The 11,150-nt window shown below is 42.0% G+C and overlaps 1 protein-coding gene across 2 annotated transcripts in view; it reads left to right on the top strand.

Moving 5' to 3' along the window:
* The window catches only part of LOC111254976 (ras-specific guanine nucleotide-releasing factor 2-like), a 181,156-nt gene that overhangs the window by 77,911 nt on the left and 92,095 nt on the right, over nt 1–11,150 (top strand). For both annotated transcript variants that reach the window (XM_022816496.2, XM_086976020.1), the window contains exons 2-3: nt 735–841; nt 2,369–2,516. In XM_022816496.2, coding sequence (XP_022672231.1) covers nt 735–841; nt 2,369–2,516 — 255 coding nt within the window. The remainder of the gene's footprint in view (nt 1–734; nt 842–2,368; nt 2,517–11,150) is intronic.

Below are 11,150 nucleotides of genomic sequence, written 5' to 3'. Positions count from 1 at the left end.
GGCGAAACATTATTCACTGGAAGTTCTGAGACATAATATTATTAACTTTTACGAAAATGAACTGTAAAATGAAGATTCAGACAAAAACCCGTAGTCCTCATTTTGAAACAGGTGTTTTTGATTAGCACCAATTTAAACCTAGCGGCTGTGGTCTCTAGCTAATGAGTCTTCGGAACTAGTATAGAGAAAACAATGCCAGCATTTGGATCCACGCAGAATCACAATACCTCGATGGGCGAAAAATACTAGATGGCTAAAAACTATAGACACCCCAAACGATAGTCTTTGATTTTCAAGATTTTATTGTTAACTTCTTCTAAATAGTTTTAGACCGACTTGTGATGATGCTTCTATTATCAGACATGATTTTCATGTTTGATAGACTCTACCTAGCTCTCTATTGAATGATCATCGCAGCTGATAATGACCAACAACTCTAATAAGAGACTACATAAAAGCTCATAAATCCATAGAATCATCATAAACATTTAAAAAGAAAAATGAGTTGTAACACACTCTGTAGTAGGTCACCTATTCCCCAACAACAAACGATCCTGTAGGATTCTCATATTGTCAAAGCACGTATATATATATATATATAGCTGTTAAGTATATTATCTAGTTTGTACGCGCACGGATATCTTCCGTCATTGGAACAATTATATAAAAAGTTGTACACGTACTTACATTACAAATAAATATATAGTAACGTTAAATTCTGACCTGTGTTACAGTACATCTTCCAGATCAGTTATCGAAAAGAAAACTCTCGGATGTACGAACTAAAGGCCGAAACGGAACAGGAATGCAACAGCTGGCTACAGGCTATCGACGCTGCAAGGTACTTTGTCTTAATAAAAATAAGCAAAAAGATGAAAAGGCTGTCTTTATGACATTCTGAAAAATTTCGTTTCAATATCATAACAATTGAATATATAGAAATCCTTATCTGGATAGCTCTTTTACAAGCGCTGTTATAACCACATCGACCAAGTGTACGTACGTACACTGTCTGGGTAGAACTACCCGTTATTATTATTATTATTATTAACACTAACAATAGAAGATATAATAATTTGCCTATAAAACGTGAGATACAGTATAAACTGTCCAATGTACATATTTTTTTTTCACTGAAGCACACCCAGTAAGGACTTAGCATCGCTATATAACATTTGATTGTGTTTCTTGACGAATAGCAGACGTTTTTCGAAAAGAATACAGGATATCAACCGCTATGTAGATGTACTCTAGATAGAGACTTTATTTAAACACCAATATTCGATTTAAATCACATTAGGCTGATATGGTAGCTATTTACGTCACGATATTCACGAAACATTCTTAGGGACAAGTTCAAACTCCTGATGATGTCTTTGTCACGTTCATTGTTAACGGTTTTATTATATCTATTGCCTGTGATTTCGTTCGTCGCTGTTCCAGTTCCACCTAGATTGACTAACTGAATGCCAGCGGTATATTCTAAACCATGCTTGTGTCAACAAGATACAACGGCATTTGACTCACATGAAGCTATGTTTGATTTTACAAGAAAAACGACGAAATTCTTTCCAGATATATATAAATATTCATGACCTAACTTTCTTTCCTAGGCTCTTATATTTCCAATTTTATTCTTATTATTAATTACTATTATGGAACACGAAATGTACTACTACTATGCTATAAATAATTGGCAGCCGGAGGTACATCTCCTGCTGAGGCAAAGGTGTCGAGTCCTGTTTGTCAAAAGAGCTGCTACGTTTACCTTGCGATGCACTTATGGCATCAGGCGCGTAGGTGCGACGAATGTCGCGACGATTACGGGTGAAAATTATGGCATCTGTCAAATGAAAGTGCGGAGTCATCGTTCCAGTAAGAGTTGCCTCCTTACACGCCATCTCCTACCTGAAAATAGCGACAGCGACAGGTCGACCGATCGGCCGGCCGTTTGATCGGGGAAAGCCTTGAAAACCAACTGTCCTGCGCACTTCTCGGGCTCGGATTGTACCCTGGACTCCGGGGAGCAGGCACCACTCCTACGTTGCCTGCTTTTCGGCTTGCTAGGATCATATCGTACCGTAACCTGAGGAGCGGCAACCGCGAGGACGATCGGCCGCTATGGTACCTCTGAGGGCTTCATAGCATTGAGTGGTTTCAGGTTTAGCTTCGTCTATTCACTGGAACAAAGTCCAGAATCGACTATTGATCCAACCCGTAACCACAGCTATTACAGAACTATAAGGATAAACGACAAAAGACTGAGACAAACTTGCGCATACAGATAGGCACGCATGTGAAGACGGGGTTTAGATTCGTATAATTTCCTTTTTTCGTTGTCATTATCTTTTTCCATCTGCCTTTTCAGCTTCAGCAAAATGGTTCTGCAAAAAGAAGAACTCGAGCAAAAACATCTTCATCTGGTACAAATCGTCGAAAGTGAAAAGACAGCAAAATGGCAATATACACAACAATGCGAAGAACTAACCGTCGAGATCAAAAAGCTTCGCACCGAGGTAATTTTGTAGGTAGATAGAATAACATCCAGATAGATTCGTACACCCATTCAGAGACTAAGTATACGATACAGAAGATTATTGACAAAATCATCCACAAACTCAATAATCAGATAGAAAAAGTCAATGCGTAGATATTGTCGCATTATTTCCAAGCCCGAGTGTTTATTCGATCTTCGAAAGTTTTTGATTTCAGCAAATGTGAGCACAAATCAAGTTCGACATTGTCCCATCGATCTTCCTCCAGCGAAGCTAGTACACCCACAGGATCATGTTTATCACAAACATGATTACACTTTGGTGATTGGTTTTTACCACGGTTCAGTAGATCCATGGCGAAGTTTCGCTGCATAGAACTCTCACTTCGGTTTGCAGAATCCTAGAATAAACTAAACTTCGTTGCGGTCGTCGCTCGACTAGCAGCTTAAACAAGCGATTCTTCTTGCATTGCTCCACCTCTTAGTATATACCACAGAAAATCCACTTGCGAGGCGGGACGGCAAACATATTGTCTATGTACTCCACCTATATCGATCTAATTACATATGGTTAGGAAGACATCTAAGAATTGTCTGCACCACCCCTTAACCAGGTGTGATAGAAAATCGTTCGTGGGACAAATATATAGATTATAGCACAAAGCAGATCGCACAACGAAGCTTTCATTGAAAAACCCGGCCCAGTTACAACCCATTACGTGTAAAATCATTATCTTAATTTGCTTTGTCGTTGGCAACGGTTGCAAACAGAGACCATTGTTGTCTACAACATTCTGTAATCATGAATTTCTTCATGAAAATCTCGAAGCAACATGCCACATTCAGAAGCCTATTAAAAGACGTCGTAATACATCACTTCGTATTTGTGATAGCGGTTGTTTGCCTGTCAATTCGGGCCTAGACCTGTTTTACCTTTTTTGTTAGATTCAAATAAACACGGGGCCTTCTCAACATTTATGATTATAGGTCGACATGCACATCTGTTCCAGTTTCACAGATATGATTAACAGGCAGATAAATACACGCTTAGCTACAAAAGTCGGCGCTGGCCATTTGAATTCGACCGTCCAACATCAGTTTCAGTGTCTTAACCTTTAAAAGTTCTCCATCTGACGCTGCAGATGGCCTTGGTCAAGAACGTTTTTCTTTGTTTTTAGACGTACGTGTACTAAGAAGCATTCGAATTGACCCAGATGTTCAGTGAGATAGAAGGCAATCTGAATTTTCTTCATATTTCCGTTAACGATTTGCTGGCCGCTTTTCCAACTTAGCTCTTTTTGTCTGCCGCTAAAGGGAATGCCAGGACCTACGTGCTGGAAGTTATCGAACCTTGCCTCCCTTCGTTCTTCCATTGCCACGCTAACCCCTGTTTAGATGACTTCTAGCTTTATAGAAAGAGCTTAAGAACATTTCATTGCTTTCGTGCCGCAAAGAAATTGGTTTCTAGTAATTTTCTTGGCGATGATCCACAGCCCTATCTGGTCTACTCCTTGTTTTTTTGCGCCACTCCTCTGTGGGGTAGTGCCCCTCACATCCATTTAGTAGCATTTGGTATTGTCGCACAGTTTTGTGAGCACTCCCTCCGCTTAGTCATTCAATTTGTTCGGTATTTTGGCTGTGTTACTTATGGGCCCTTAAGCCCACCATATTTGCACTTCAGCCTAAGCGCAAGATTCGTTTCAACCTACCCGCGTAAGTTACTTGTAAATCTGTAAAGAAAGGCAATTTTCAATTCCCCGTTTAGACTAACCCTTAGAGCTGACGACGGACGCACTAGCGTAGTTGATGACTGGCTAGACCTCTTACTATCTAGTCGTTAAGCGTCACGAGCTCTATTATGAGGCTGCCAAATGATGATCACCCCATTCATTGACTCACACCCGATATAAAAAAAAACCGATCGTCAAACGAAGATCTTCATAGAAGAAAAATCGTGGTGGAGTTTGTTTGTGGTGGAGGTTGTCAGGCGCTACCACAAGGAACTCCGGGGTGGTCTGCGCACTTTAACCGGATATGCGTCACGTATGTGCTCAATGTGGTGTTCCTGGGATTTGTGCTTGATATGGCTACAAACTAAACTGAATTAAATTTGTAATGGAACAAAAATTATTACGCGATTTTCAGTGCTTCGTCAAGTGCTAAATGAGCTTATGGTATATCGCTAGACATGGTAATGATAAATTTTTGTCAAGCATTTTATGATTACACACGTCATCGTACGTGTCTTACTATATCAACTTCCTAAGCGCCTTATATTAGTGTGTGCCAATAAAATTCGTAATATGATTATGTGCTTTTTAAGATAAGCGATTATCTTGCCGGAAATGTATCGACTTGATCAATATTTAATTTCATAATGTTTTATATCTCTACATATGTATGACCATTTGGATCTTTTTTTCACGCAGTGCCTATAATAAGCTCAAACGTGTCAGTGGAATTGACTCGACATAGCCAGTAACCCCACCGCGTAGTCGAATGCCATGTTTGTTTTTGGCCGCATTCAGCGCCTTCGCGGCCCTTTGTGTCCTCTGCGGTCGAAACCCCTCCATTTTTACCATATTTCCCTTCAGCCCAACGGACATTACTGCAATCAGTCCGCAGCAATGGCGCAGGCAGCTTGCCAGAGTAGTACAATATCCTCCGTTCTACCGTTGAGAGAGGGAGAAAAGCTGCTCCCGTTTTCCCTGGCCTTCTGTGTTCCCAGATTTCCGCTGGTGCCTTGAATGCGGAGCGCGCCCTAAGCAGCCTGTAAACATGCTATATCCAGAAGCGGACGAAAGAGATAGGAAAGCAGTGGAGTAAAATGGAGGAAGGTAAGGAGATGATACGTCGAACGTCGTTGCAGAGGAGTAAGCATGAGGAACGCGCGTCTTGGTCCAGCTTCTTTGAAAAAATTAGACAGAAAACAGACGAATGAGCGAAGAGGAACGGCAGGCAGGAATGAGAAAAGATTTTTCTTCCTATCGCGCTTAGTAAAAGCAAGCAAGAATAGCAATAGCAGGGGGGGGGGGGGGGACTTTTGCAACAAGGTCTGGTTGCCTCCCATCTTCGAACTCTTGACATGGGTGTTCTGTTCAGGGACGGTATTAGTTACTGTATCCTTCCTAGCTGTCTTTTTTCGTCCACTTGTTCTTTTCTGTAGAAGTTAGGAAAAGAGAACACCGTCTTCAAGCAACGCTGAGGGAAAAAGACAGCGCAAAATAAAGCGTAGTACTGCCTTTCGCGACTAGGCACAGCAGCCACATTTTTGGCCTCTTCGGTTCTTCCAGAACAGATAGATGATCCTGCAAATGTCGCAGCTTAGTGCAAAATTATTGATACCGATGAAGGGTAACCTTTGTGTTCGTCGTCTCCTCATGATATGAGAAGCAGAGATACTTGCCATTTCTACATGGCTGTAAGGCACACGGTCATGTGGAGACAATTTAAGCAAAAGTCGTGTGAGCAACATTTATCGCGAGCTGTACGCCTCCTGCGAAACTAATTCCCAGGAGGAACGTTCTACTTCTAGGGAACGAAAAGGCGACTTATTGGGGGATGACCAGCACATGGAGCAGGCTTCCTAGTTGCTTGATTCCCCTGTGCTGCTACTGCAAATTAAAGCAATATATAGCTTCAACAAGCAACCATTACCACCATTACCGAATACATCTACAATTATGGCTAGATATTGTGCTTTGCCTATACGTATATTCAGTGCTTTGGAGATATAAGGCAGCAGAGATATACGAGCATATCGGTTACAGGGAGCTATGGAAAAAGTAAGAACGAAAGTTAGTATACGGATGTAGCAACTCAGCCGGCAATTTACGATCTTCAGCCAGACGCGGTCCATAGCTTGCAATCGCAGGTAACCGCGGCTCGCCCGCCTCATCGCCTTACCCATACTGCCATAAGTCTTACGAAATTGTTTACTGAAGAGGTGCCGGGTAAGAACGATGTTGTGATGGAGCACTAGTACTCATCTGTACCCAGCCGCTAGTCACATTGAGATCGGAGCGGAACGCTCGGGAAGGTTGTTTTCCAACGTGACGTGAAAAACAGCTCTGCTTGAACACCGATGCTGTGGATTTTCAGTGGAAAGGGCGACTGCCATTAAGTGAACCACTGCGGCAGTTGGGTAGCTACCAGCTTACAAGTCCGAAAGTACATCCAGTCCTAGTTTCCGAAAAACGCTGTAGCAGCAGACATCGTACGTCCAATGACTACTGGGCAGGGCTGGGTATGTCCAGGGGGAACGCCATCCGAAACACGACTACGTACGCTGAGACCTGCTAGGAAAACACTAAGGAAAATGGAATAAGAGGGTAGCAGGAAGAAAGGGGCGGCCTTAAAGTCAAATTAGCCGTCCTCATTCTGCCGCAGCTGTTAGCCATGTTGGCTAGAATATCCCGGAGGAATTCATGCACGATGCAGCTTCCTGGACGCGTCATGCTGCTTACTGCTGCTTCTGCTTCTGCTGCCGCTACAGCGTGCAACTAACGCAAGAGTCTTGCTCCTATTCTTCGTCTTACAAATTAATAGCTGTGACCAAATGGTGACAGTAGGAGCAGTCCACCGGCCCCTACAAGGTCAGCGATGCGGTATCTTTCTAACTTCTTCGGATTCTGAGACTCATTACAGACCTTTCGAATCCAGTCTGCTCTGGCAGTCTTGTTCCCACTTCTACGTACGATATCTGCTTAACCGATGTAGGAGTCGCTCTAGGCTTCTCTCAATGTAAGCCGTGCAATTTTTCTATTTTCCTGTTACCTCTTAGACGATCGAAAAATAGGATAATACACGATATATATACAGTTCTAGGTAGACGAGTAAACACTTAAACAACATAAAAAGCCACTGAAGAAGTGAAAATGCTAAAAGAAGAGCTGTCATTAATTGACTCGGATAGCTTGTTGGGAAACGTTCTACAATTTTTATTATTCAGATAAAAGTTACAAAATTGCCCGTGACATGCTATATTCTAACGTACAACGTTTTTTTTGTTCTAAAATTTTCATCAAGACCTTGGTAAATATTCGATTAAATTTTTCCCTATGTTTCGAGTAGACATAGTAGTTACGCATCCGAACAGACGATTGGCTCCCTGCACGAAACAAACTGTGAGCTTCTCTATGCCCGGGTTCAAGCCTAGGCAATAACATGTCCCTAAACTCAGCAGGCTTTAACCACTAGGATATCAGAGTACGAGGATCAAATGTTTCCAGTTACCTAGAAGTATTCTCAGGAATTCACGAGCTGTAAATCGGTCGCATTTAAGGATGAAAAAATTCTTACGGACTTCGCCGAAATGTAACTTTCTAAAACAGAGGGGTTCGCTCCCCAGTAGCAGATGAAAAACGGGTGGCCTCGTAAAGCATATCCCGTATTCCGTTGTCCTCTATTCCCGCGCCATATCCCACTATGGAATACAAATGTTTGGTGACAGATCTAAAAACAGTAGGCTATCAATCAGGTTTTGATGTCCGACAATTAACTTAACTATAAAGGAGCTCGAACGTACCGATTAATAATGTTGAAGGTGAATAATGTATTTGATTAATTGGTAGAAAATAGACAGATTGAAATTGATCGAAGTTTGCCCCCTGAATCGTAGAGCAATGACCGTAAAGTATATTCAAGTAAATTATTAAACAGCATTTATAAGCGGCTATTGGTTACGATGACGCATTAAAAATATTTTCGCCATACTGTTTACTCGAATGTAATTGTTCGGTGGTATTTTCCAGCTGTGTATTATCTCTTCCTATTTAGTATTCTATCTTTTTGATCAAGAAAGATGTACGTAGCTTAGAGGTGGGCTCGGCCGCCTGGCAGAAATACTTCTCATTACTTTCTTTACTTCCGAGTCTAGTAGGTACTACAACCGATGGGAGAGTATTACGTTGAAAGCTAGTAACAACTGCAGTAGGTGAACGGCGAAAACGGGGCCAGTGGCACAGGAAACCGGAGACTTTCATTTTCAGTAGCCGGACGTTGTTATTCCTTTGTAACTTCTAGTCGTCCTTTACCCTCGCGCCGCGTCCGTGAAATACATAATCGTATATGCATTTTGAAGGTTTACGCTGTCGCTCTGTTATTATATAGTTCCTACTGCTCCAGCCTTGATTTGCACATAGCGAAGGTGTTTCGTTGTATTTCGCGGCGAGCTGCTGTTACACCATTGTGGCGTTGCTAACGTCGGCCATTAGATCTGTTGTTCCCATTGTTGTCGTTGTTGCTGATACTTTGGCTATTCCCGATATAGCTTTTGTTGTTGCTTCGCGGTTGATGAGGATACTGAGACGCCATGAGAACACCGAATGCGAGGCGAGAGCACTAAGGAAACACAGGGGCCATGGGGACTCCCTCTCTAGCTTGTTCTACAGACGTCCATCCAATCGGATCCGAACTCACTGAGGTAGACTCAACATAGCAACTCTAGCAGCAACAGTCATCTTGGTATTGCGAATTTTGAAATGCAGTAAACTTTGAGTTGAAACGGTATCTCAGCTGCCGTCGTTTGATGGGTTTTTTAACACAGATACAAATAAACGTATGCGCATTTGGCCCTTCGCCTTTCCATGTGCGATGTGCAGTACCCGCGCACAAACTTGATCTCACTGCACATATATGTGTGCAGGTAGGAATGTAGATATGAGCTCAGCTGTAGGGACAGGGTCGCCGTCGAAAGCTCAAAACGTACGAGCACCGCTTGAACGGCAGCAATAGAGCAGTGGTAGATGGATGCTTCGACTCGACTTTCTTTATCGATTCTTGATAATAACCAGTAGGTTTTACGTTCGATGCCTACTCTCGCCCGTGGGTTGGCCTGCTTCTTGTGCCTGCTCCTCCAGTGCACCAACGTAGACTCGTCGTTGTATATCCCCACGCTACGTCCCATTACGACCTTGCCGAAGCTGTCGCCGAAGACGAAGGTTCCTCGGACTATACGACACTAGAGCGTTTCTGAAGCAACGGGGTGCATCTGCTACAACAGCTAGACCGATGTGACATGTAGGCTGTCCTTTGAGCGGTTTGTCGTACGTAAACGTTTATTTACCAGGTAGAGCAGTACCTTCATTTACGGTACATAGCAAGCATCAACTCCAGAACGCACGAGCCTAAGTGGTCATATATATATATATATATATATAAATATGTACAAATGTAAGGCGACTGGTGAACGTGCATCAACGATGACGCAAACAAACGCCCGATGCACTTATTGAACACTGGCTTTGTTGACCAGTATGGCTATCCAACTACTTACACTAGGATCAAGCATCACTGCTGCGACGATGACAAATTATGGCCAATCGAAATATGTATATATGTTATTATATATAATATATAATAACGAAAACTATCGAATTGAGGCTATGTAGTCATAGTCAAATTTACTTATTTCAAACGTACACCGAGACTACGTTCTTTAAGCAGACAGGGAACAAATGTAAATACCTAATATTATACGCATTTTGGACATATGAAAATTATTTTCTCTTTATTATATAGAAACGACACAAAGTTTTTGAGGATATTCGAAAATAAGATCAATTTCAGATAATAGATGTGGATGCTATTTAAGACATACGAGATAAATGTCCAGAAGTTATGTTGGCCTCTGAATAGAATGATGCGATAAAATTATCCGGCCCAAAATCAGTAATACTTGTACAGGCTCTATATTGTTTTCTCACTTAATCTCTCGCTCTTCTGTCGCTAGACATCTAAAGACAGTTTGCGTTTTGGCGTCAGGAGCCACACATAAAATGAATGCCCACCGGTTTTCAACAGATTCTACGCAAATCTATCGTTTGTATCCGGATCAAAAACGCCTTAGCGCGTTATGTATAAAAGGGACCAATTTTACAACAATAGTCGCATCTATGTCAATGCCACAAGCGAATATCAAACACGCGTAATGTAGAGGACGCTATAGCAGAAATGTTAGGAGGTACTGCTATAAATCTAATGGGGTAACAAGGATCCCCGGGAAAAAGGCAGGACAGCTAACGCTACAGCCGACACTGTTCACGACACATTTAATGATAAACGATAAAAACATTGCCAAAATTATCAGAAACTTATAAAGTAGAATAAAAGATAGCTTTAGCATAGACATAATGAGCAAATGGGACACTAAATATAACATGACGGTTCGAGTTACTAGGTGGAAATTCACCCTAAGCAGAGGCCCTGTTCGTGTTTGATGTTGAAGAACTTGATGCGAGATCGGTGCTAGTAGGTCGTCACACTCGACGGAGTTGAGTGTCTAGAAAAATTAAAATTAATAGACATTTAAAATATTTACCGTGATCTACTAGGTTGTTGAGTAAGTATTAGCCGCTTATGTTTATTACCACGTTTCATGGTCCAGTGTTATCTAATAGAGACCTTTTCTGCGTTGCCATTTCACGTTACGACGATGAAATGTCAGCTGAAGTTCGAACTTCAAAGATGATTTTATAGGCTGGGAAAGTAGCGAATCTGCACTAAGCCCTTTCGTACGTGTCAAAAGGCTGCAGAAGCAACCTAGAATATTTGTTTCACGCACGGTAAGAACTCTACAGCTAAGAGACATACATAAACTCAACCAACCATCACCTTCCTTCAAAAGTGGTTCGAGCTGATCTTCGTCAAAGTCGAC

Source organism: Varroa destructor, unplaced genomic scaffold (genome assembly GCF_002443255.2).
Source record: "Varroa destructor unplaced genomic scaffold, Vdes_3.0 BEIS01000007.1, whole genome shotgun sequence".
Classification (NCBI taxonomy): Eukaryota; Metazoa; Arthropoda; class Arachnida; order Mesostigmata; family Varroidae; genus Varroa; species Varroa destructor.
The sequence above is the reverse complement of the archived record's forward strand: the minus strand, read 5'-3'. Positions and strand labels throughout refer to the sequence as shown.